This window comes from Oratosquilla oratoria, chromosome 30 (genome assembly GCF_046742065.1).
Source record: "Oratosquilla oratoria isolate Oo_2021 chromosome 30, ASM4674206v1, whole genome shotgun sequence".
Classification (NCBI taxonomy): Eukaryota; Metazoa; Arthropoda; class Malacostraca; order Stomatopoda; family Squillidae; genus Oratosquilla; species Oratosquilla oratoria.
The window spans coordinates 3,270,567-3,298,321 of NC_134806.1; the positions used below are offsets into that span (position 1 = coordinate 3,270,567).

Consider the following 27,755-nt stretch of genomic DNA (forward strand, 5'->3'; position numbering starts at 1 on the left):
CATAGAATAATTTGTCTTATCTGTGATCATAGAGAACAAGATTGATAAACATAATTTCATTTATTTATTTATTTTTCAGAGTGGAGCCATAACCCAATTATGCTTTTCACCAGAAGAGAATCAATTAGCCTTATCTTCAAGCTCTGGCATTGTAGAGGTCTTGGAATTTGTAGCTTTGGACAGCTTTTGTGCCCAGAATATAACAAAGTCCAAAGAACATGAAGGACAAAAAGTCACATGTATTATTTGGTCTCGAGGAGGTGATGAAGTCTACATTGGTGATGACACTGGACGAATCTCAGTTCTTTATGTACCTAGGAGTAAGGTTAGTATCCTATGGTATATGATAAGTTGTCTGGGTCTATGGTTTCTTTATAATATTCAAGCTGATTTACTCAAGGTATATCAATTGTCTTATCTGTGTGTATGAAAACGGCAGGTGCCGACAAGTTTATCAAAATAAACACCATATGAAGACAGAGCCTTTATTAGTACAACTTTCTGCTTGTTACAGCTTTTTCAAATACATAGTTGTAATACACATGACTGAGATTAAACGAGAGAAGTGGGGGAAATGGAGGAAGGTAGGGAGGGGGAAGGGAGGTTGGTGGATATTAGGAAAGGTTAAGGAGAAAGTGGACCAGATGTCTGGGAACAGGAAAGGTTAAGTATAAGATGGAACAATTGGCAGGAAAAAAAGGACATTAGCTCACAACCAAGGAACAAAACGAAAAAGAAAATAAGAAGGGTGAGCAATTGTCTATTGAGGGTGGACAACGACCTTGAGAGGAAAAAGGGGATTTTGGAGGGCAATTAGGGATAGCTTAAATTTTTGTTGGTAATGGGTATTAAAGGAATTAGGTGGGGTGAGATATTAAATATTCCCCTATTTTGTTCAATTGTGTTGGGTCCTTGTTTGATGGCTGTTTCCAAAAATTTTCTTCTGATCTTTTCGGGCTCATGTATCAGAAGTTCTGCACTCTCCCAATCCATCAGGTGGTTGCTACTGTTCCTGTGTGCAACACACACATTGGTGGTGACATTATGTGTATTATGACTACATACATGAAAAGGCTGTAACAAACAAAACATTGTACTAATAAAGGCTTCATCCTCACATGGTTATTTTGATTGTCTTATCTTTGCCTACTTGGTACTCAGAACAAATCCATCGGTAATTTCCTTAATGGTTATCTCTGTGGGACCAAAAATAGGTATCTGCAAGTGGTGGTCCTGATCTACAAACTGAGCCCAAGATATCTCGTTATCAATTTTGTGATTATTTCCTCCACCTTTTCTCATATGGAGAACTGACACCTAATAATTTTTCTCTTCATCCTCCATTTATAAGCTGGTGATCTAAAAGCAGTCCCACACCAATACAACACAGTCAACAGTCCAATGTTTCTTGTGCTATATATTTTAACAATTTTTTTCTTTTTTCCCTTTCAGGCAGCTTCCATTTTTCAGACGTCAAGTGTACGTCTGATGACCCTAGATTCCTCAGTAATTCAGATGGATTATCATAATAGTTACTTATTAGTATCTACACTTACACGTGCATATGTTTGCAACACTCATCTAGAGACCTTCAGCCAGATTGGGAAGAAGTTACGCAAAGGAGACTATGGTGCTTGCTTCCTCGTGGGCTTCCATGGCACCTCCTCTCCAAAATCTAGGATTAAGCAGGATTTGGCAGAAAGTGCTGATCTCACTACATCTGTTGAAAGTGCAATTACTAGTCAGAGTATTCAAGAATGTTTTGAAGCTGTTGAAGGTAGATTAGATGCTGATGGTCGTGAGGATGACACATCTTCAGAACCATCAGAAGGTCACTTTTGTATATTTTGTGCCAGACCAGGTACACGCCTTTGGGAAGCTGACTGGACAGGGGAAGTTCGTGCCACACACCAGTTCAAATCAGCTTTGTCAGGTTCTCCTAGTCCTCTTATTACATGTTACACAGTAGATAACCCTGACAATGAAAAAATCAAAAGCAGTGCTGAGGACAATCATTGCCATTCAATGGATGGAAATTGTGAAACAGGTGTAGAAAAACCATGCCCACCACAAAGTGTTGCCTTTAAGAAGATCTTTCGTTTTTACAACAAATATCTTCTGGCCTATTCTTCCTTTGGCATCTATGTTATTGACCCTTGGGAATCCAAGGTGTTAATATGGCTACATTTTACTGAAGAGATTGTTTCAGTATGTACAGCAGGGAGTACAGTTCTTTTCCAAACCAGTAACGGTAATTTACGCAATCTAATGATAACAACTGTTGATGTAGCAATTCTGGTTTTGCACTCTAAGGGTCTATACAGCAAGTGCGCCCTTCTCTGCCTCAAGCATAGTGATATTTTTGCAACTTCCCAGCTCCTCTCCAGGCTTGGTAGTAAGATTCTTTTGGATGTAATTACCAATCTTTCAGATGAAGAACAGAAGAAGGAGCTTGCTAAGTGTAGGAAAACCTACTTTCCTAATGACATTCGCTTGCATCCTAAAGATTTTGTCATCAAGAATGGTGTCTATTATGTAAAGAATGAAGAATTGAATAATCAAGAGATGAGACTTCACCTGGACTCCATCTTGAAACATGGTAGGTTATCCACTTTCTTGAAACAGCGTTGTTCAAGTGAACCACATCTGGACAAAGTGGTTCACACTCCACAAACAGCAGCACTATCAGTTGATTCCAGTCCAACACATATGCCAAAGATGAACAAGGCAAAAAGCACCTCTGGGACACTTTTAAGGAATCAGAATTCTACTTGTCATCATAGATTTGGAAGTGAAGAATCCTTGCAATACACAATGCATACATCACTGAATGGAGAAAGTGCTCATGGTCCATCAAAAAGCAAGTTAAAGTCACAGAGTTTGAAGTCCTCTATATGCAGTTTGGAGAGTTCACAAGAGTTCAATGATAAGTATGATGATGATTCTGAAAGTAGCATTCGGTTCAACCTTGACCAAGGGCAGAGTCATGGCGCGTATAATCGTGGTATGACTGGAGTCTACAGCTTTGCATATTCCCCACTTCACCCAGGTTCGGATGCTGCTGCTATGCTCCATGGCATTGTGGGAAATGTTGCAAGCAATGTTGTTAGTTCCATTTCTTTTGGGACTAAAACCTTGAAGAACAAGTTCCAAAAAGTCTCGGTTCCAAAACATGTTGATGGGGAGCTTCCTTTGGATAACAACAATATATCCAGGGTCTTGAATGGCAACCCAAAATTATTGTATACTTCAGCATTTACTTCTCTTGATCAGGACTCTTGGGATGGAGAATGTAATGACGAAATAGTTGTAAGACCAAAAGGAAAGAAGAGATCAATTCCAAACACGAGAGAATCTTCAGTTTTGGATCTAAAAAGAAATCCATCTCCAGAAAAGCCACCAGAGAGGTTAAACCCAGATACCCCAGGTGTCATTAAAGATCTCCATGAACTAGTTACCTCAACCATTGCCCAGATTTCTGGAACTTCCAGTTCAGAAGACACTCATATGCTCTTGACTCATTGGCTTGAGACCTATCACAGCACAGTAAGGCAGCTGAAGGCAAATTCTCGTAAAGAGTCTCTTCACTTGATGGATTCCATAGGAGATGGGCCAGTATCAATTTCTTCTCTTGATAGTTCTTTCTCTATGGAAGGAAGTGATGTCTCTGGGGAAGGGACTTCTCTTCATTGGGACTGCAATGATATTGGGTACATACCAACTTTTACTGGGGCAGATATGCTTGAGAAAATAACGGAACTCTTCATGCGTTGCATCAAAGCCAGAGTTATGCCTGATGGTCTTGTAGACACCAGAGTTCTCACCCAAGGTGCATCAGGCCATAAACTTACTGAAGAAAATGTTCTTCAACTTGATAATTATTATGCTGAACTTGTCACTAAAGATTGTGGTTTTATTAATTATAACTTTCTATTAGATCACCTTAATGAACTTAAGCATATTTTCTTGTTTAATTTATGGAAGTCTCTTGTTGAAAAAATAACTAAAGATTTAACACCAACAAGCAAAAATACAAGCAGCTCACTGCTTTCACAGCTTGAGTTTACAAGGTCACAGTATATTATTCTCCTTCATGATGCCATTCACATCAGAGACATGGAAGGGTTTATTAACTTAGCAGCAAAAATTCGTAGTGACACAGTAATGCTTGATGTCATCTATTATTTGATGCAGAACAAAGCAAAATTTGTGTCTCAAGAAAGTGAGGACTCAAAGTTTATTTCCAAGTATATATACTTGTTCCTTCAAGAAGTTTCAAAATATGAGGATATTGATTCCTTGTTTTTGCGTGCTTGGTGTTATTATTCTGAATTACAGTATGAAGTTATTAGTGCTATTCTTTGGACTACAACTATCAGAAAGTGCGAATGTGGAATGCCTCGACCTTTACCTAGGCTAGACATCTCCATGCAGCACCTACTGGAGACAGCAACTTCATACCAAGTGAAGCATGCAAATGTAATTGCTGATGTGTGCCTTGCAAATGGTTACTGGAGAGGGTACTGCCTCTTAGCTCTAAACTTCTCCCTACTCCCAGCAATTAAGTGCCTTCCTTTTGCCTTGCAAAGTCTTGATGTAACAATTTTGCGACTGGCTATGGAGTATTTACCAGAAGAAGACTTCTCGAAGGTGTTGCCTATTCTTACATTAATGACACCATCACAAGGCTCATATATTCTGTGTTATAAATGTAATGGTAAGCTTGAATTGCCTCATAGTACTTCCTCGCCTCATTCACCCACTGGAAATGGAACTTGTAAAATGACAAATGGACACCATCAACCTCTCGTGAATGGACATTCACAAGTTAATGGGAATATAGATACTTATATCTATGACAGCTCCCCACCAAAGTCCACAGAAACTACAGGGCAAATAAGGGAGGAGAAAAACAGTCCAGTAACTGCTGTGAGTCCTGTTCATGAACTTGATAGCAAGAGGTCTGTTGAAGATATCACTACTGTCCAGGAGATTTGGGAAGCTGTGGTGATATTGATGCTTCGCTTTTGTGGCTCGGCTCTCACCCTGAACTTCCTCAGTCAGGTCCAGGATCAAGTCCCTCCAGGAACCCTGTCACAAAAGTAAGTAGCTTCGGAATTACTACATTTGAATTACATGATCATTACTTTATATGTGATAGGATGTGATGAAAACAAGTATGTACCTAACTTGTTGAAGAAACCAATATCAGAGTAAGTGAAACTGAGATTAATTTATATGTAACTTTTAATTTCAGGGTGTATAGCTGGTGTATATTAGTATCCCTTGTTGAAGGTGGAGGCCCAGGTGTCCGTCATACTTTAATTGATCGTCTTACAAAATCTTCACCATACCTATTCTCCAGTAAAGTGAGTGCAACTTGTACTGTCTTCTGTATGTCTCCTCCTGCACAAAGCACTTGAATGCATATTTTGTTATCATTATTGGTGTACAGAGCTTTTTTCATTATTGATAGGGTTATGTGCCTGTTAGTAACCAAAACCGTCAAAACTAATTTTTGTGTAGTAGATATCACCTGATTTTGGTTGTTTTGCTATCTGTCATTCTTTCTATTTCTATCTTGTCTATATTCTCATTTTCACTTTCTTTTTCACTCTTTCTCTAAGCTTCCCTTTCTCATTATTCTTTCTCTTTCTGTCCATCTCCGTTTCTTTATTTTATTTTTTTTCTTTGTCTTGGTCTTACTTTCTTCTCGGTCTCACTCTTTCTTTTTCTGTCTTTTCTTTCTTGTTTCTCCTTTTCTATTTTTCTCTTTTTCTCTTTTATTATTTCTCTCATTTATTTTTACTTTTTTTTTCCTCTTCCTAACCCTCCTCTCTCTCTCTCTCTCCACATCTTTCATTTTCTCTCTTTCTCTTTTCTGTCTCTCTAAATATCTCTCATTCTCTCTTACAGTCTTGCCTTCTCTTTTTCTATATTTCTTTCTCTTTTTGTATCTCATTTTTGATGTATTTCTTTTTCTCTCTATTACTCTTCTGTTCTATTTCTCTTTCTTTTTCACTCCTATTGCTCTTTTTCAAAGGATTTACAAAGGATTACAAAGGCGGAGCATGCCGACAGGAGACCTTTTGATCCATATCTAGGTCGGATGCAAAAAAAAAGAAAGAAAAAAAAAATCATATTAATAATAAATTAAAACTATAATAATGTAAAAATAAATAAAATACATAAATAAATGCATAGGTATAGTTGAATAACAAACAAAAAGGTAAATAGTAAATGATTATAAATTGACATATAACTAATGATAAATGAAAATCAGACAGACAAATTATAACAAAACAAAAACAAATAATATAAGATAAATTATAATCATTACAGCATCTTACTTAGGTATTTATCTAAATGATTCTTAAAGCTTCGAACTGAACTACATTGCACTACCTGTGCAGGAAGTTTATTCCATTCATTAACTACACGGTTGGCAAAGTTGTTTCTATCTACTTCCAAATTGAATCTATTTCCGGACAGTTTGAGACCATTGTTTCTTGTCTGATTCTCATTCAATGTGAAAATTTGGTCAGTTTTGATGTTGTCAATTCCCTTTAAAATCTTAAAGACCTGTATCAAGTCACCTCTGAGTCTACGCTTTTTTAGGGAAAACAGATTCATGTGCTTAAGTCGATTTTCGTATGATTTATTTTTGATATTTGGAATCAGTTTTGTGGCTCGCCGTTGTACTTTTTCCAGTCTGTCAATGTCTTTAATGAGATTCGGTGACCATACGGAAACAGCATATTCCAAATGTGGACGAACTAACGATTTATATAGCTTGTTAATGAGTGATGGACTTTTGAAATCAAAAGATCGCGCAATCAATCCCAGAATCTTATTTGCTTTCTCAGAGGCTGAAATACACTGCTTGGATGATTTGAGGTCGTTACTGATAATTACGCCGAGATCTTTTTCACTATCCACTTTTGTTAACGAATTTCCAAATAACTTGTAATCGTACTTACTGTTATTTTTACCTATGTGCATTACCTTGCATTTACTTGTGTTAAATTTCATTAGCCACTTTTCAGACCATTGCTGTAATTGATCTAAATCTTCTTGAATATCTAATTGGTTTGAGTGATCATTTGCCACTCCGCACAGTTTTGTATCATCAGCAAATTTGGAAACAGTAGATTTTAGTCCATGGTCTATATCATTTATATATACTATGAATAGAAGTGGCCCAAGAACGGAACCCTGAGGAACTCCACTTGCAACACTTTTCCATCCAGAAGTTTTTCCATTTAAAACAACTCTCTGTTTTCGACCTTTCAACCAATTACTAGTCCAACCTAATAGGCTACCACTTATTCCATGCAAAGCTAATTTAGTAAGTAGTCTTTCGTGTGGGACGGTATCAAAAGCTTTTGCAAAGTCTAGATATATTAAATCTATATTGTTTCTTTTGTCATAATTGGAGATAACTGTGTTGTAGAATTTGAGTAAGTTAGTCACGCAAGAACGTTTCCGTCTGAAACCATGCTGGCTATCATTTATCAAACGGTTACTTTCTAAATGATATTCGATATCATCTCTGATGATAGTTTCCATTATTTTTCCTACGATCGAAGTCAAACTTATAGGCCTATAGTTATTTGGTTTCTTTTTGTCACCTTTTTTGAATATGGGAGTAACGTTAGCTAGCTTCCATTCTCTTGGGACATCTCCGGATATGATGGATTTCTTGAAAATAATTTCTAATGGAACAACAATCTCATTTTTCATTTCCTTTAAGATTCTTGGATGCCAACCGTCAGGCCCTGGTGTTTTATTAACTTTGAGTTTGTCTATACACCTTTTAATTTTTTCTTTTGTTATATTTACCGTAGTGAGTAAGTTTACCCCAGACTTTTCACAGGTTTCAGTTTGGAATTCACTTTGAGGTGTTTCGTTTACGAATACCGAGCTAAAATAATTGTTTAAGATATTACACATTCCTTCATTTGAATATTCAAGTTGACCGTCAGCAGATAATAGTGGACCAATGTGATTCCTAACAACCTTTTTATCTCTAATGTAACTATAGAATTCTTTGGGATTCTCTTTGGATTTATCAGCGATGTTCATTTCGTATTGTCGTTTTCTTTTTCTTATTGTCTTTTTTAAATCTCTCTGTATTGATACATAACTTTCATAGTCATTAGATGCACCCGAGCACTTATATTTCTTATAAGCCTGTCTCTTTTTAGCAATACTTTTTTCAGTTTCTTTGTCGAGCCACTTTGGGCGAGCCTGATTTGGGGGACGTCTGTCCTTAAAAGGAATGTAAGTTTGAATCATCTTAGTGAGCGTATTTTGAAATATTTCCCACATCTGATCTACAGGCCTTTCGTTTAATTTTGCCTCCCAATCTGTAAGCTGAAGCTCCTGACGTAGTTCTATGAACTGAGCTTTACTGAAATCGGGTATTTTAGAAGCACAAGTATCTATTCTAAAATTGTTTAGGAGTTTGAATCTGACTAAATTGTGATTGCTATTTGCAACAGATTCACCGACTTCTACATCAGTTACCATGCTTTCGCGGCTAGTGATCAATAAATCGAGCAAGTTTCCATATCTTGTGGGCTCTTTTACATGCTGAATTAAGTAATTGTCACCAAGAAAATCAATCAAGCGACTACCTATATGGCCATGTTCAAGGGTCATCCAATCAATGTCAGTAAAATTGAAATCACCCATTATCAATAAATCCCGGTTGCAGAAACTAGACAGTTCTTGAAATAACAGTTTGTCGTCTGCTAATGATAATGTCTTTGGCCTATATATTACACCTATATTCATTTTTTGTCCATTTGTTAGGGTTAACTCAACCCACAAACTGTCATATGCATCCTGTTTCACTTTCTCTAAAATACAAGCATGAACATTGTTTTTAACGTACAATAGAACACCCCCACCTTTCTTGTGGTTTCTATCCTGATGAAAGTGTTTAAATCCCGCAATATTAAATTCAGCTTCGAACTCTGTACCATTTAACCATGTCTCAGTTATTCCTATCATATCGAGATTTTCGCTTTTGACATACGCCTGTATTTCTTGAAATTTGTTCCTAATACTACGAGCATTAAAGTACATAGTTTTAAGAAACTCGTGATTATTTCTTTTTGACACATTTTGAGTTTCAATATCATGTCTTATATTATCATTTTGTTTTTTATTTATGCCTTGCTCTATATTATTATTATTTGGTCCTTCATTGACATTCAATGCCTCATTAACATTTCTTCCTTCCTCTCTCTTTCTCTTTCTGTCTCTCACTCTCATTCATGCTGCTTTTTTCTCTCATTCTCTCTGTTTCTCTCTCTCTATCTCTGCTTTCCTCCCTCTTTTTCAAATATATTTTTCCCTTTTTTTTTCTTTATGTTCTTAATCTTCCTTCCTTTCCCTCTCTCACTTTCTTTTCTTGTCACTTACTCTCTTCCTCCTTTCCTCTATTTTTCTTTCTTCTTTGTGTTTCTCTCTCTTTTTCTCTCTATTACTCCACCTTTTTTCACCTTTCTCTTTCTCTTCCCTTCCCTCTCCTCACTCTCTTTTTCGCTTTTCATCTCCCTTTTTCTTTCTCTTGCTTGTTCTGTTCCTCTTCCTTGTTCTGTTCTGTCTTCTCACTCTCTTTATACCTCCTCTTTTCTTTCTCTTCTATGTTCTGTTCTATCTTCTCACTTATTCTCTTTTTATCTCACTTATTCTCTTTTTACCTCCATTTTTCTCTCTTCCATGTTCTCTCCCTTTCTTTTTCTCTCTCTTCATCTGTCTATCTCATTTTATGTCTCTTTTTCATCTTCTTTCTTCTCATATTTCTTTTTCTCACTCTTTTCCTCTCTTTCTCTTTAATTTTTTTCTTTTTATATTGCTCTCTATCCCTCCCTTTTTTCTTGATCTCTTTTCTTTCTCCCTCCTTTTCTTTTTATCTTTATTTTACTTCTCTTTACCCTCTTCTCTCTTTTGCTCCTCTACTTCTTTCACTTTTTCTCTTTTCTTCTCTTTCTCACTTCCTATCTTTCTGTTTCTCATTTTACTCCTGTTTTCACTCTTTCTATTCCAGATATCAAACTGTATGGAAAGACTAGATCATTAAAAGTATAGAAGATGTTATTATTGAAAAAGAGAGACATAATATGACTGTGGTGTTCAGATCATTAAAAGGAGATGAAAATTGACAGAGGCTTGGTTTGGAAAAGGAGGTCGTTACAAAGTTGTGGGAAAGAATTGAAAAAGACTGCATATCTGAAGGATATCAAGAAACATATGCACAAACTTGTGTAACATTTTAAACTTGTCAATGCGAGTCAAATATTCATACACACATTAGCTGCCTGATGTACAATGATGCATCACAATACAGTTGTTATGAAATATAAAGTTACAGTTCTTATACTCATTCTCTTTCTCCAAGAATGTTTATAACCACAGAAAACATGATCAAGCCTGTTCACAGAATATAGGGGTCACTTGGCTACAACTTCAAAATAAATATAAACAGGATACCGATGCTGGCATCCTCATACACTCACTCGTGCCTCATGACGTTTATGTAAGGATCATTGTATTCTAGGGGTTAAAAGAGGACTTAGTCTGATTTAAAATCATAAATTAATTCAAGGTAAAGTTTGATGGAGAAATAGAAGTGGGACCACATGGGTCTAACTTCTTTCGTATGTGGTACTCATTGAAAGTGTGAGGTGCCTTACTCGAGTTGCCACATATGTAAGGTGAAAAGAAAGAATGAGGGTCATGCGGGTCGTCACCCCTGTATCCTGCCCACTGCCCTGGGTTAGAAGCAATGTAGCAAGACACAGTACATCCACAGCAAGTCTGCTTCATTTCATCAGCAACCCTCCCCCCCCCTCTTGGTCCTTTCATGCAGAAAAATAGAAGATGGGCTGAAATCCCTTTGTGCTGCATCAAAATATCACTTGCACATAACCACTCCCTACCCCCCCCCCCATCTCCAGTCTCCTCTCATCCTTGCATCACAGTATCATCTATACGCAGCTGTTCTCCACTCACCCCTATCTGCTGCCCACTCCCTTCCTTGCTCAATAGACATTCCCCTTATGTTCAATGCCCCTTTCACCCCATCCATCCATCTCATCCTTGGATGTCCCCTCAAGTTCACCCCCTCCACCTCTGCCTTTCACACCTCTATTACTAATCTTTTTTCTCTCATTCTCTCCATGTGTCTAAACCATCCCAATACCCTTTCATCAGCCCTACCCACCATCTTTTTCCACCCCCACTTTCCTCCTCACCTCCTCATTTCTCACTCTATCCGACCTTGTAACCCCTAACATACTTCTCAGACATTTAATCTCAAACACATTTAAACTTATCCTCTCTGCCTTTCTTAAATTCCAAGTCTTTGCCCCATACAGAGCTGTCAGCAATCACCCCTTCATATAATCTCTGCATCCATTCCCAAATGCCTATTTCTCTTGATAAATACCTTGGGGGATTACCCCAAGGCATTTACTTACTTCTCTCAATCTATAATTTACCTCCACCTCTGCTCCTCCTTTTCCTGCCACATGTGACCCTGAAGGTATCCACTTCCTCCAGCCTCTCTCCTTTCAGATTTACTTCCAACCTACTGCCATCCTCTCCCCTTGTACATATCATCACCTTTTACCTACATTTACCTTCAACTTTCTCCTATTGCATACCTTCCCATACCTCAATACACAAGAACAATTACTTTTCCTGTGCACAGGTCACCACCCAGTACTGAAACAATATCAACACAAATCCACCTGATAATGAGCATCATATGCTGTTGATGCAGTCACCACATAGAATACATAGAATATAGGACTTTATATTACCCAATATACTCCTATTTCAGACAGTACAAAGTTTCTTTTCTGAATAATCTATAGGGTAGGCAGCCGTATCTTGTGGCCACACCTTGTGGGTATGCTTTTCTTGCAAGAGAGATCCAAGGTCACAGATATGTTATTAGATCATCTGCTCAGGAGAGTGATGTGTTGGATTAGATGGTAGGGTAATGTTTTGGATGAGAAGAACATGTGGAAAGGGGAACAACCATAGTGAAGGTATTACACCATTTGGGATTGTATACTTTTTTTTATCTTTGGTAGGTGTTTGCCATGTGATACTTTGCATTCTCCACCCACTAAGAAATTTATTGACCATGAAATTTATTTTTATGATCTTTCTTGGTAGTAAGTATCAGGGGACTTTTTTACTAGCCACCATAACTAATCTGTTCTTACAAGTATTGTCATTCTTGTAACAGGTATCTAAGGAGCTACAAGGCATGCCCCCACAAGAAAAGAATACAGAGGTAAAAGAACTCAGCACAGGTGATGGAAGTCCTCCATCACCATCAACTCCCAAAGCCCCAGGTATCCACACCACTTTCACTCATCACTGGGGAGTCCATGCAGCAGTTCTGCATGAGTGGTGCAAATGCTGTCACCTGCAACTCACCGAAGAAGCATTTGTGAGAGAGGGAGGTGTAACAGTGTTTCCCTGTGGACATGCATACCATGGACTATGCTTAGCATATCGTGGTGCTGGCTGTGTTGTGTGTCAGCAGCTGGATAGTGAATAGATTACAAAGTTCTTCAAAGCAGTTTTGATACTTTTGTACTTCTAACATTTGTGTCACTTCAGATTTAAGCATGACTTTGGTATGCATTTCCTGTTTCTATACTGTAGGCTTAACCCCTTCAGGACATATATCCTCAGTTAAATATTTTAATTTTTTGTTTTAAGAATGCAAATCCTTAGTGGAGAGTGGTGTGCATTTAAAATTTGCATTTACTGTCAATCAATCAATCTGTTGTCCCAGGTCTGTCTTGCGGGAGGCCCATGGTTCCCAGATAGCTGACAAAAGCCACCAGACAGGCCCAGAAGCCATTTAAATAAATATTGTGTTGTTGTCTTGGGATGGTTAGTGTGGGGCTGTGTAGGTTGAGGAGCTCAGTGTCCTCTGTGAGAAGCTTGATTTTAGGGCAATTTGGATTAATGAAAGATGATTTGGATGGTTTGGACACATGGAAAGAATGAGTGAAGAAAAATTAGCAAAAGAGTTGTGGAAAGCAGAAGTGAATGAAGTGAACTTAGGGGACAACTGAGGATGAGATGGATGGATGGGGTGAAAAGGGCTTTAAGCAATAGGGGAATGTCTGTTGATCAAGGAAGAGAGAAGGTAGAAGATAGGGGTGAGTGGAGGATGGTTGTGTATGGATGATAGTTAGATGCAACCTGAAGGGATTTCTCCCTGTCTTCTCTATTATTTGCATGAAAGGACAGGGAGGGGGGGATCAAAGTGTAAGTGAAGCAGACCTGCTGTGGATGTGCTGTGTCCTGCTGCATTGCTTCTGACCCGGGCAATAGGCAAGAGACAAGGATGACCCTTCATCCATAAGAGAAACAAAGGTGGTGGATGGGAGTGGAATGGTAAATATATATATAATATATAGAAGGAGGTGCTAAGATAAGAGGGAGAGAAGAGGGTGGAGGGGAGTGGAGTATGTTAGGGATGAAATGGGTGGGAGTGTTTTTTATGCCTTTGTTTTTTGGCTACCTCCCTTATAAGGGGGAAAAGCCATTAATGTATGTATGTATGTATGTATGTATATGTATATATATATATATATATATATATATATATATATATATATATGTAGTTTGGATTAAGATTGTTGTTGTTGTGTCTGTTAGTGTTTAGTTTCTTTTATTTTGTTGGAGAAAGATATTCTGTTGTGCAATAAGTGTTTTGGGTTCACACTTTTGTTGTGTGTTGTCTTTTCTTACTGTTGTGTATGGTAATTACTGAATGTAGGTTGTGTAGATTGTGTTGTTAATTTAGTTTTATGAGTTGAACTATGTGTATGTTGTATCTATGTAGGAATTGAAGCAGGTCCATGTGTTTGTGATTCCAGTAATGTTTGGGGTTTGCTTTTGTGTTGGTGTGTTTTTGTGTGTATGTGCTGTGTGACAGTTGCAGTTCCAATTCTTTGTGTACTCATTTGTGTTTGAGAGTTTAGTACATGTAAGGTGGAAACATGAGTGGTATATGCTGTATTTGATGGTTGTGTGTGAAAAGTTGATTGGTTTGTATATGTTGGGCATGTGTATGGGCCTGGGTTGGTTTCTCTGTCTCTATTAGGTGTAGGAGGGCAGGCACCAGGGTACTGATCTTCATATATGGAAAAAACAAAACAAAAGAGAGGGAGATCATTGGAGAGAAGTAGTAAGGCAAATAGAATGAGTTTCTGGGTATAATCTGGAGACTAGGTACCAGTCCTTTGGGGCCACAGTTCTTTATGGAGGTGGGGTTAGTATGTCCACTTCTGTTGAAATGGCATTGAAAATGATGGGCAATGTTGCTGTCTTTGTGTCTTCTTTATTGTTTCACCAGTGGAGAAGGTGCAGGTAGGCTGTGAGGGTACAAAATCACTTCTGTAAGCCATATAGCAAGTGTTGCAACTTTATATTATCAAAATATTGTCATCTTTTTCACATGTCAGTATTTTGAATGACATGGGAGAAATTATTTGTACAACCAAGTACAAGCCATTTTACTATATTCTAGATGTAATTGTTTTACATCTGGACTTTGTAATTTCTGTGAAATTGCCCTCAAAGTTCCATGCATGAAATTCTTTGTTAAATTATGAAAATGACCATGTCTTTATCTCAAGGAACATACATAAGCAATTAGTCCTTATGGGGTTAGGGCAAGTACAGTTCTTTAGTCACAAATAGTAGTCGTAGTAATAGTGCCATATTTTGATTTATTATCATTATTATTCCTTCATGTTTAGGAATATCAGTCAGTCAGTTTTTGTCTTGAGTTTCTCAGACATGGAACCCACAACCCCATGACAGGTAGCTGTGGTCTTTGGACTCACCCAAAGATCTCTTCAGGAGGAAGTATTAACTGCTGTCTGCTGTACAAGTGGCATATCTGTCATCAAATAATTGAAATAGAGTTGAGATAAAATCTTTGGCCAGGGACCAAGTGGCAACTGCAGGGGTTGGATCTTCAGTTGGAGATGAAGGTGTTGATTAGTTTTGGACATTTGATATGGGAGACAGTTGTCTCCCACATTGATCCCATAGGACCACCACATGCAAGCACCCATTACTCCTTGAAATTACTCACTCAAGGCAACATTGAATCTCATAGTTTTGTTTTGAGAATCTCCAGAGGCATGAATCTTTTCAAAATAACAAAAACCCAAAAATCTTGGACCCCATTCTTTTCTTTGTATTTTTATTCAGTTGGGCATTTATTTTCGTCAGAAACCCTATTGTAGGTTAGAATTACTATACTTTAGTATCTCAAAACAGTAGAACTTCTTTCTATATTTTTCATGGTAAAAAAGGTGTCTTAAACAAAATTTCATTGGAATGCAAAAAAACAGTTTAGGCATGCATGTATACATGTCTATATGCTTGTAAGTGTATGCTTGATGTTTGCTGCTTCACACTTCACTTTTATGAACAGCAAATCAAAGGCTTCTTTGTGCTGTAGAGCTGTACTTATGAAGGTTCAATTATCATAAATTAAAGTAAGGGATTGTCATGATATCCCAACAGTGTAGAAGTTCTAATGGTTTTGCTCTTCTGAAAGAATATAGATATTAAAAGAAGCATTTATGTGTGCTAACTATCTACAGAATAATGAAAGGAATGGAAGTTTTAGACAGGAACGACCTATTAATGTGGGACAACGGTAAAACAAGAGGACACGGAAAAAAATTGAAAAAGGATAGTTATAGAAAAAACTTGAAAAGGAACAGTTTCCCACACAGAGCGATAAATACATGGAACAAATTAGACAACAAAACAGTATGTGCTAACACTATACAAGATTTTAAGATAAAACTTGATGCGGAGAGATACAAAGACGGGTCACCACGAGCATAGCTCCCCTCCCGTATATTACAACAAGGTAAATACAACTAGGTAAATACATGTATGCACATACACATATACATAAGAATAGTAGTAAAGGATAAGATGTCAGAGTGGAAGGCAATGACAAATGAAGTCTCATAAGAGTTGGTACGATATTATTGATCAACATAAATTACATGATTGAAGGTATGGCAAGCTACACAAGCATGTTTGTAAATTATATTCATAACATAAGAATGAAATATTAGGAAGTTGTTACAAAAAGATCTGGACTATTTATGCTTAGAGCAAAGTGTGGTAAATGAACTTTTATGCCAGAAGATATTAAGGAGAGATTCAAAGCTCTGGCCTGGCCATCTTTGAGGGAAAGAAAAGAGGTGATTTGATAATAGTGTTCATATCATTAAAGGGAACAGATAAAACTGATACATCACTTCAAAAGTTCAACTGGATATACAATTAAGCAATATGTCGTGAGGTTATGTTTTCATCTGATTTCTGTGGACTGAAAGGTTTCCTGTCAACATGCTTTATCATTCTAACTCGTACCTATATACCAAAAGAATTCATCCCCCTTACAAGGGAGGTAGCTAGCCAAGGGAAGAACCTACCCTTCACCCACTTTACACTCATTCAATACCAATTTGTTTTTCCCTATTATCTCTGTAACTGACAGAAAAAAATTGGTTTGATATGGAAGATCTTCTTAAGGTCATGGAAGTCAAATGAAGAAGAACTAATGTCCAAAGAATATTAAAAAACACAATTTCTATATATGTGCATCAACTCCAGGAATAGATTAGATATAGCTCAGGCTAAAACTATGAACAGATTCAAAACTTGGTGTGATAGTTGGAGAAAAAGAGACAGGGCTCCACAAGTGTCCTTTTGTGTATATTCCTACAATTAGATAATGGTAAGTAAACATGTGCCAAGAGTAAGTGGAAAGAAGAATTGAATAAAGAATTGGTTTAATAAAAACTGTGAAACACTAAAAAAAAAGCGGAAAATATGATACGAGGAAACTGGAAAAGAGAAGAACCAATAGAACAGACAAATATAATCTAGAAATAATTACAAATGAATATAGGAAGAATTTTGAAAATGATGGTATCTATAGATTCCAATGTGAACCTCAATTCTTTGCTATTTTATCAATAGTAAATTGAGACAAAGAATAAATTTCCAAGGAAAGTTTGGATGGTAAAGTCTTTGAAGAGGTAACCCAAGCTGAATTAACAAAAGTTTCTGATAATTTTTCATTAAGGAAAATAATCTTGTAGAGGAGGGAGATGTGCATAATAATGTTGGGTTTAGAGCTACAAATGTGGAAATGAAGGAAGTATGCATATTATTGGACACTTATAGAAGAGACCTGAAAAAGAATAGCTTCCCACATAGAGTGATTGATGTCTGGAACAAACTATATGGAGAAACAGTGAATGTCAAAACTATACACGATTTTAATAATAAACTGGATGCTGAGAGATACGGAAACGGGTCACTACGAACATAGCTCTCATCCCGTAAAATACAACTAGGTAAATACTAGATATGAGAAACTCCAGAGCTTGATGAGATCTCAAGTTGGATACTTAATGAATGCAAACACTGACTGCCACAGCATTAGGAAAAGGGTAGCTTGTTACCTATTCATTAATGAGGAAGTCAGGGAATACCACTCAACTACAGACCAATTTCCCTACCCAACATAATAGCAATATTGTATGAACCAATTGTGAAAGATTGTTTGGTTAAATGCCTTGAAGATGTGAACATTTTCATGAACAATGTGATTCAGTTTCAGAACTGAAAGATTAAGTGTATTGCACTGGTAAACTTGTACTCAAGAATGGTTAATGTGCTGCAAGAGAGGAATGGTTGGGTGTCATGTGTACAGTATTTTGATCTAGGAAAGGTCTTGGATAAGCCTCACAATCACCTATTATAGAAATTGGAGCAAAACTGGAGGACTTAAAGGTAAATTGTGTGATTGGCTGAAAGATTTTCTAAAGGATTTAAAATGACAGGATTGAGAGATGTGATTATCAGTCCTACAAGACCTGATGTATGTAAATAACATGGATGGCACAAGCTTCACTAACATGTTTGCAGATGATGCAAAGATCATGAGTAGAATAAAAAATGAGGAGGACTAAATTATTATAAGAAAATCTGGACAGTATACTGTATATTCTTGGAGCCAGGACTGGGAAATTAATTTCACTGACAAAAATGCAAAGTACTGGAAACAGGTAAAAGCTCAAAAAGATGATCAGTGAATTACTTGATGGAAAAAATCTTTGGGCCTAATCCACCATAGATTGGTGAAAGGCATAAACATGACTGAGAGAATACAAAGAGCAACAACCAGATTGGTTCTCAGCCTTACGGATAAACCACGAGACTTGAAGTTCCCTGCCATCATTAAAAGAAAAAGAGGTGGCTTGATTGTGATGTTCAGGTCATTGAAGGAGTATACAAAACTGAAAAAAATCTGTTGGTTTGGGATTGGAGAACGTCATGGGAACAAATAAGAAAAAAAAAAATGTGTGAAGGATATTAAGAAACTAGAATAGCCTTATTGGTTTACTCCAAGCTAAAACCATAAACAAATTTATAATTAAGTATGATAGAATGAGATTAAAAGATGGGACCCCAGAATAGCATAGCTCCTTTTGTGTATATTACAAATATGTAAATACACCAAAAACTTTTATTCTTGTAAGATTGCATTTATGCATTAATTATTGCACCTGTTCAATATGCATGAAATTTCTCGTACTCTGTTGATAGGTTATGGAGAAATAGCTATCTGTAACTGTCATGAGATCTTTACTTAGTTCAAATGATTGCAGTTTTAGGCAACCCAACTTTGTTACCGAGTGTTTAATATAAAAGGGAACAGTATGTTGCAGTAGACAGGCTTTACCACTTTCACTTGATAAAGAGTTGTCAGAAATCTCAGATGTATAATGAGCCTATATACACACTGTAATAATGATAAGTGCTGCCTCAGGATTCATAGACTGGAAATCCACAGTCCCACAGTGGCTGACAACAATCACTGTTTTCTTCCATAGATCTCCTTGGGAGGAAATACTGGACTGTTATATGTTTTGTATTAGTGTGGGACTATTTCTGTTTCTGTATCACTGATTTATAGTAGTAGTAGGAAGGAAGTTGTTGCCATTTATCATCTCTTTTTATGTGAAAAGGTGGAGGTGATAGGGAAATCTTGGGGCTGGTCTGGAGACCAAATATTAGTTCCTTGGGGCTGTATCTTCAGTGGGGTCCAGGTTGTTGATGGATTTAAGACAGGCAGCAGATAACTCTGATGTTAATCTTGCAGTACCACCACATGTAGGTATTTGTTGTTGGTCCCTTTTGTTTCCATTTCATGATAAAGACAGATATTGGAATACAGATGATAATAGGAGTTGTATCTTCCTGTGTATTATAATTGCCATTGCCCATATAAGGGGAAAAGGCCTTTAGTACATGTACATACATACATACGTACACAAACACAAACACACACAATACAAAATAAGAATTTAAGAACAAACTTGATCTTGCAAGATACAAAAACGGGTCACCATGAGCATAGCTCCCCTTCCTGTATAATACAACTAGGTAAATACACACATGGAATAAATTGAAAGAGAAAACAGTGAGTACTAAAACTATTCATGACTAAGAAAGAACTGGATGCGGAAAGATACAACTGCGGGTCTCTATGAGCATAGCTCTTCTCCTGCAAAATACAACTAGGTAAACAGACATGACTTTAAGAAAAAACTGGATGCAGAAAGATACAACAGCAGGTCACTACAAGCATAGCTCTCCTCCCACAAAATACAACTAGGTAAATATGCATTTTAGTGCTAACAATTAGTAGTAGTGCTCCAAATGTTTTGATGTCTCAATAGAAATACTGAATTGTCAGCATTTTCCTTTTTCTTTCACATTTAGACTATGGTGTTAGCTTTGTTCATTACAAACAGGCCATATTGCACCACAAGTTTTGTTAACCATACTTTCTTTGCAGCAGTGGTTAACTTTTAAATTATGGAGAAGTTTCCCTCAGCTAAATAACACCACCTGATGGTAGAAGATATGTAAAGACAATCACTATGATGTAACAGTTAATTGTGATAGATTTTAACCCTTAAGCAGTTTGGGGGTGGGTAGTCCTTGAGTCAAACAATTATATTATTTGCTTGACATTAGTAAGGAAAAAAATATATAGATTTGAGTGCCATTGTCTAAAGTTGAAGTTGTTAACTAGCTGGCAATATTTGTTTTTCTCACCATGTAAATTACCTTATTCAAGACTTCCAAGAGTCATTTGTAACATGTGTGTGGGGTGATTAATATAGCTTATAGAACAAAACCTCCAATTGATCAGATCAAATCAATGATCAGTTGAAATCCTCACAGGCTTGGCTTGACTTGACTTTATTTAGGTATTTGGATAGTGCAACTTTGCATACCATGGATTCATATCAAAGTATAGGTGTAGTATTTTTTTTATATTAGTAATGCATAATAAGATTAAGGAGTACTGTTTACACTTATGATACATGCATAGTTGGTTAATTTAATTCCCAAATAACTTAAGTGACTACATTAATCTTTAGTTTATAATTTGTATTTAAAGTTCATTTGGAAAAATATTAGTGATAAGATTTAATAGTCTCAAAAGTTAGTTGAACCCAATTTTGACAAAATGTAAATGTAGACTTCAGCATCACACAGGACAACTACATATTGGGTTTCCAGACCAGTATCACACAAGACAATTACAAGTTGGGATTCCAGACCAGATCCAAGATGGTTTAGCCTTAAATATTAAGTTTGCAGTATCTAGCCTACTATTATAGTAAAATATGAATTTCAGTTATAGAAATATTTCAGTGTTTTCAATCAATGTATACATGATTAGGCCAAAAAATCAAGAGGAACTGGCAGTTCAGGGAATGGATAATGTTTAATGTACTTAATTTTAATTCTGTTTTGGGAACCATACAAATGTTCCAGTTTAGTAGTGATAATGGTAAAGCAGGACTTGTATGTATGATTAGAATGAGAAGATGAATGAATTGAGACTTTTAAATGTATACAAGAAATATGTAAATCATTTATTTAGACAGTGCTCCAGATATTTTTTGCAGTCTGGTGATATTTTAACTATAGTAAAATCATAATGAATGATTTTCAGGTAAAAATGTCGAACCAAAAAAGGTATCAATGATCTGAATGAATAAGTTGTTTGTAATGAAGATTACTGATACCCCACTGTACAATTTAATTTAAGTCCAGCACCTCGCTTGCATCAGTACAAGAAATTCTACATCATTTAACCCTTCAGCAGGTCTCTCTTTAATACTGCCTCTTCCTTCAACTGGTTGGTCCCATACCATTTCCATATAGTCCAATCTTCCATTGTATGGTCCCTGTATCCACTATATTGTCCTTCCTTTGTTCCTCCTATACTTCCTTCCTGCACCCCACAGCTCCTTCCCTCAGGACACAGTCCTTCTGTTTAGCCCACAATTCCCTCCAACTCACTGCTTATTCTTTCAGCCCACTGTCCTTTCCATCAAGTAGAATCCCCTGTGCCAACCTTTGCCACTGCAGTAATGTATGAACAATCAGGCAAATAGTCACTGCCACTCCTGCCATCCAAATACATTTTCCAACCTACAGTTTTTCCCTCTACAGCACAGTAAACCCTCCACTGTGTATTATCTTTTACATAATCCCTCTCCTCATGACATAACCTTTCAATCCATTACATATTTTATCCTTCAACCACATAGCCTCTTGCTCAGGTACATAGCAATCAGATTTTCCATCCAGTGCTTGGCATTTGCACCATACACCACTTTGAATTCTTTCATACACTCAGTTTCCCATTATCATTTAATTTCTTTTATTTTCACACATCCCCTCATCCATTGCACAGTCTGTCTTTCATTCAACCAAATAATCCTCCTTTTTACCATACATAAACAAAACCACCATATAGCCACTCAATCTTGCTGTCACAAATACCTTCCTTATACCAAACATTCCATCCAGTGTAAGGTTATACCTTCCTTTCCACTTGACATCTCCCTCCATATAGGTCCTTTACAAATTACAGTCTCATTATCTCTGCTGAGCACTTCCTCATTATGAATGTATTATCTGTAAGATCTTCCAGTAAATTTGGATGCAACCTGTCAGCCTTGAAATGCCATTCTTCAGCACCAGCCATCATTCATTGGTGCACTCACTTTTTTTTCCCTCTCACAATCATATAAACTACCTCACTGTTATGTCCATTGTTTTACAATGCTTGTCATCACTACACACCTTTCTCATTCCCACACAACTCCTTCGCTATCCCACAATTCCCCAGGGACAGATCTGTGTACACTAAGTAAAAAAGGCAAAGTTGCTATATAGTGTAGGGACATAATTTTTCTCTTGTAAAGAGATGTGTATACTAGACCTTGGGGTAATGGAGTAGGATGGCCAGCTCTTTTCAGCCCTGTCTTAGCTCCCCAGCAAATGCTGGTACTCATTCACATCTGTGTTTATTAGTAGGAGCAAGCTGAACACAAACCTGGGACCCTACAATGCAAATCCAATACTCTCTAAATCAGACACCCCATTCCATCATTGGTAAATTCCTTTATATCTATGTACACATCCTTTCCTCCTATGCAGTTTTTGCTGATACTCCACAGCTCAACCTGCTTTGTAGGTATTGACTTAGGTATTTGTTTTCACAAGGAAGTCTGCTCCACACTCCTGCTCTTCCTCTTCTTGGCCTGTAACCTTGTCTAACCACACCAACCACACATGTGATCCACATGCATGTGACATGACACTCATGTTGAGAAACTCCCCTCTTGCTGACTTCGCTTGTTCTGGGAAAGGTTACAGGCCCTTTGTCTGAAGGCCTTACTCCATACATTACTCACTTGTACACACACACACACACACACAAAGTGTGAAGGATATAAGCAAGACCAAGAGAATATAAAGTGCAGGAACCAAACTGGTCCTCAGCCTGGCAGATAAACCACATAAGGAAAGACTAAAAGCACCGAGTCTGTCAGTTTAAAAGATCAAAGAGAAAGAAGTGACATGATGACAATATTCAGGTCACTAAAGGGGATAGACCGCATTGAGAGAAGAGATAACTTTATTAAGGATGGGAGGGCTTTAAGAAGTCATGGAAATAAATTAAGAAAGATCACATGGCTAATGGATGAGAACTAGTTTTCCATATTGATGCATAAATACTTGGAATAGCTTAGAAGGTGATATAGCCCAAGCTGCAACAATGCATGAATTAAAATCTAAATATAGCAATTGGAAATCAAGGATAGTCTAAGTTGGAACTGTACATGAATTTGAGTCAAGGTAAGATAAATAGGAGAGTAGGAGACAGGACCCAACGAGTGTTGTTCCTTTCCTGTATACTACAATTAGATAAAATAATAGTGTGTGCAAACACCAAGAATTTAAGAACAAACTAGATGCTGAGATGCAAAGATGGGTCACTACGAGCATAGCTCCCCTTCCCGTGTAATACAACTAGGTTAATACACACACACACACTCTCTCTTTCTCTCTCCTGTATACTACAATTAGGTAAATACACACACACAATGTATGTTTTTATGTATGTATGTATTTATGAATGGTTAGCTTCCATTTCCCTAACTTGCACATAACATTTCCTACCCTTTCATCACAAGTAATTACTTTTCCGTTTTCATTGTAAACATTGATGATTGATATTATAAATTCTTTGTCAACTAGAATAATGTGTAATCAATACTTTTGATGGAAACATGCTGAAGCATTTCAAAGATGGTTTACCATTTTGCAAAAAAGTTATAATCTTGATGCCTTTTTAGAATATACATATGTAACTGGTCTTATATTGACATTAGTCATGATAGTCCTGTATTCATTTATGACATTCCACTAGGCCTAGTCTTGCTTACAATAAGGTCATTGATACAGACATAAGTAGATCTCCTGAAGCTATACTGGAATTGTGAGATTGTCTTTTTTTATTTCATTTCTGTGTAACAGAAAACAAAATTTATAATTTAGTCTTGGGATGGGGGATTTACTTCATGTCTTGTATAACACTAAAAGATTTGATTCTGCAGCTTTCAGAGTACTGGTAGTTGATATAGAGTGCAGTACTTTATAATGGAAGTTGCTTGTGATATGTAGCATTACTATTTCTGCTCATTTAGCATTTAGTTTTAGATTTAAACAGAATGTACCGGTATATGATAGAAACCAGTGATAAATATTTTTTCTTTGAAATCATATAATTATATTGATTATGTGTTGATTTCAGAGTTCCTTTAGTGGCATAATATTTAAGAGAAGCTGAGTTATATTTTTGATCCATTCAAAAAATCTAATAAATGATTCATTGGGGCCATTTTGAAGTTTTATTTTTGTCCTTACATTAAAGAAATACAAGTCCATAGAAAATTTCTTCACATACACATATGAACAAGTTTCCATTTTTTTTTTTTTTTTTTTACTAAAGAAAGTTATTTCTTGGAGGAAAGATATATGAAGAATGATGTTGCGTTAAAAAGATATAAAGGGGATTACACAAACTACTGGGAAGATTGGTTGCATAAAAAGCTCCAGGGCTGATGGGACCTCAAACTGGATATTGTAGAAATGCAGGGTACAATTGGCAGACAAGAATCATTGCACAATTGTGAGTACATAAAATGAAAGGAAAATGCAACAAAATTGGAAAACAATGTGGCACCAAGGCATAAAGGAGCAATTAAGGAGAAACCATTGACCTACAGGGTCTAACAGATAAATCCGTACAAACTTTGAAGAGGTTTTAAGCACTTAAAAAGTAACATATGGCAATTCTGATTGTTTCCAGATACTTCCATTTGTCTAATAATTTAGCCAGTTGTATACTAGCACCGGTGCAATAAACATTAAGCAATGGAACAAGCCAAACGTTCAGCCATATGCGAACTTCGTCGCGCGGGTCACACTCCTAGCGCCATAATAAGGATGCTAAAATACTCCAGACAAACTGTTTACGATGTTTGTAAACGTTTTGATGAGACCGGCGAAGACCAACCAGCTGCTCACAAGCCCAGAAGGGGCAGAATTCTAACACCTCGCTTTTTAGCTGGTCTCAAGAGAAGTGTCAATGCAAATCCAGCCTTACCATTATCGACATTGGCAAAGAAGAGAGGTGTCAGCACAATGACAATTCACAGAGCATTAAAGAAATTGGGATTAACCTCATTCTCACAAGGAAAAAGACATCTTTTGACATGAAAAATGAAAGAAATCCGCTTGACCAGGTGCCAAAAGCTGTTGAACTGGATGAAGTCGAATGGCTCAGTCATCAAGTTTTTTTCCGACGAGAAGATTTTCACGGTTGATGCGACTTTCAATAAGCGGAATGATCGCTGGATAGCCTCCTCATCCTCAGAGGTTCAACACAAGACAATGACGAAGAAACCAGCAAGTGTCATGGTGCTCTGTGTGGTGTCAACTGAGGGGGACGTCTTCACTCACTTCTTCAACAACAAGGAGAAAGTCAATGCCGTTGTCTATTGCAAAGTTCTAGAAGAGAAAATAATACCCTGGATGAAAGATAAGGCTAGTGGCAACCAGTTTGTCTTCCAACAAGACTCGGCTCCAGCCCACACAGCGAAGAGGACCACCAACCTTCTCGAAGGGTCAAATGTGCAGTTCTGGAACAAAGAGTTGTGGCCCTCAAATTCGCCAGACCTAAACCCTTTAGATTATTATTTTTGGACGCGAATTGAGGCCAAGGCATGTGACAAGCCACACAGAAGTATAACAACCCTGAAGACAGACATCAAGAAGGCTGTGGGTTCATTATCAAAGTCTGAGATCATCAACGCTGTATCCAAGTTTCGTAAATGCGTTGAAAGCGTCATAACAGCTGAAGGTGGTTACATTGAATGAAATCATTGTTCTTATTGCCTTTTCTAAATATACTGAAAATTTCATAACTCTCTGTTTATTATAACCCGAGATATTAATCTTAAAACATGTGATAAGAAGTTGTACGGATTTATCTGTTAGACCCTGTACAGACTGGTGTCCCAGACCAGTATGATGTGTGAGAATTTTTGAAGAAATGTGGATGTTGTGTATTTATATCTAGATAAAGACTTCAACAAAGTACTGTATCTCAAAATTGACTCGTAGAGAAATTGGAATATTGTGGAGGATTTAAGAGTTATTCTGCTTGACATATATTATGTAGAATGTATTTCAACTTCAGTTTGTTAAAAAAAAGTATATATATATATATATAATATATATATACAGTTTATATATATATATATATATATACATATATATATATATATATATATATACATATATATATATATATATATATATATATATATATATATATATATATATATATATATATATATATATATATATATATATATATATATATATATATATATATATATATATATATATATATATATATTCTTAGTGCTTCCCACTGCAACTACCTTTCCCTCCCTACCCTCCTTCACATTTAGCAACTCCCTAACATACTCTGCCCACCTTCCTCTCACTGCCTTCTCTTCCATTATCATCTCTCCATCGGCACCTTTTACCTTTTCTTCTCTACTTGATTTGCCTCCTCTTCCTCTCTTAATTTCTTTCCAAAACATTTTTTATTACTTTCAATTTTTTTTTGTCATACTCTTACCCCATTTCACATCTGCTCTCCTCTTTGCCTACTTTATCTTATGCTTTACTTCTCTTTACTTTGTACCTCTCATATGATTCCCTCATCTTACTTTGTAAACAATCTATGAAAGCCTGCTTCTTCTCTTCTACACCCTTTGCTTCTTCATCCCATCACTCACTACCTTTCCTTCTATCTATTCCCATCCTCCTTGTTCCACACCATCTTTGCACACCTTATGACTCCCTCCTTGAACCATCCCCACTCCCTCCACTCCTAGTTCTACTCTATCCTTCACTCCCTCCCACTCCTCTCTCACCTTCCTCTCATACTCCTCCTTTTCTTTCTCATTTAAGCAGTTTACTGTAAGTCCTCCCTACCGTCTGGCCTTTTCCTCTCTCCAGCTATCTTCCACCAAAAATTTTTCTGATATTACCTCACTCTCTCCCCTTAGAACATGTACATCCTTAACTCTTCCTACTATACTCCTGGTTACCACTATATAGTCCATTAATGCTCTATCTACCACCCTTCCATCCACCACCCTCTCCCATGTGTACTTATGCTTGACTTTCTTCCTAAACACTGTATTTGCTATCATCAACTCTCTTTCGAGACACATCACCATCAACTCTCCACTATGATTTTTTCCTGGAACTCCATACTTCCCAATCACTCTGTCTATTGATTCATTTCCTACCCTAGCATTAAGGTCTCCCAATACCACTACATTGACATTTCTCCCTAATCCCTCTATGCACTCATTTAAATCTATCCAAAAAGCCTCCCTTTCCTCTACGCTCTTCTCACTACCAGGCCCATACGCACTTACAAAAGCCCACATCTCCTTTCCCAGCCTCACCTCCTTCCACTCTACTACACGCTTACCTATCTCTTCACTTACTAGTATAGCCACTCCTTCTCTCCCTCATCCTCTCTTCACTCCTAAGAATCTCCCAACTACACCCCCAAACTCACACTCGCCCCTTCCTTTCAACTTAGTTTCACTCAATGCCAGCACATCCATCTTTCTTTGCACAAACATACTGCCTATCTCTTCCCTTTTACTCTCATCTGTACCACATCC

General features: G+C 37.0%; 1 protein-coding gene across 3 annotated transcripts in view; it reads left to right on the forward strand.

Moving 5' to 3' along the window:
* The window catches only part of LOC143040983 (uncharacterized), a 28,743-nt gene extending 5,620 nt beyond the window's left edge, over positions 1-23,123 (forward strand). For 2 of the 3 annotated variants that reach the window (XM_076212444.1, XM_076212443.1), the window contains exons 4-7: positions 80-325; positions 1,453-5,102; positions 5,258-5,369; positions 12,272-23,123. In XM_076212444.1, the coding sequence (XP_076068559.1) occupies positions 80-325; positions 1,453-5,102; positions 5,258-5,369; positions 12,272-12,589 (4,326 nt within the window). In that variant the 3' untranslated portion in view covers positions 12,590-23,123. The remainder of the gene's footprint in view (positions 1-79; positions 326-1,452; positions 5,103-5,257; positions 5,370-12,271) is intronic. The other variant, XR_012967765.1, reaches the window with a different exon arrangement.
* The last annotated feature ends 4,632 nt before the right edge of the window (positions 23,124-27,755 follow it).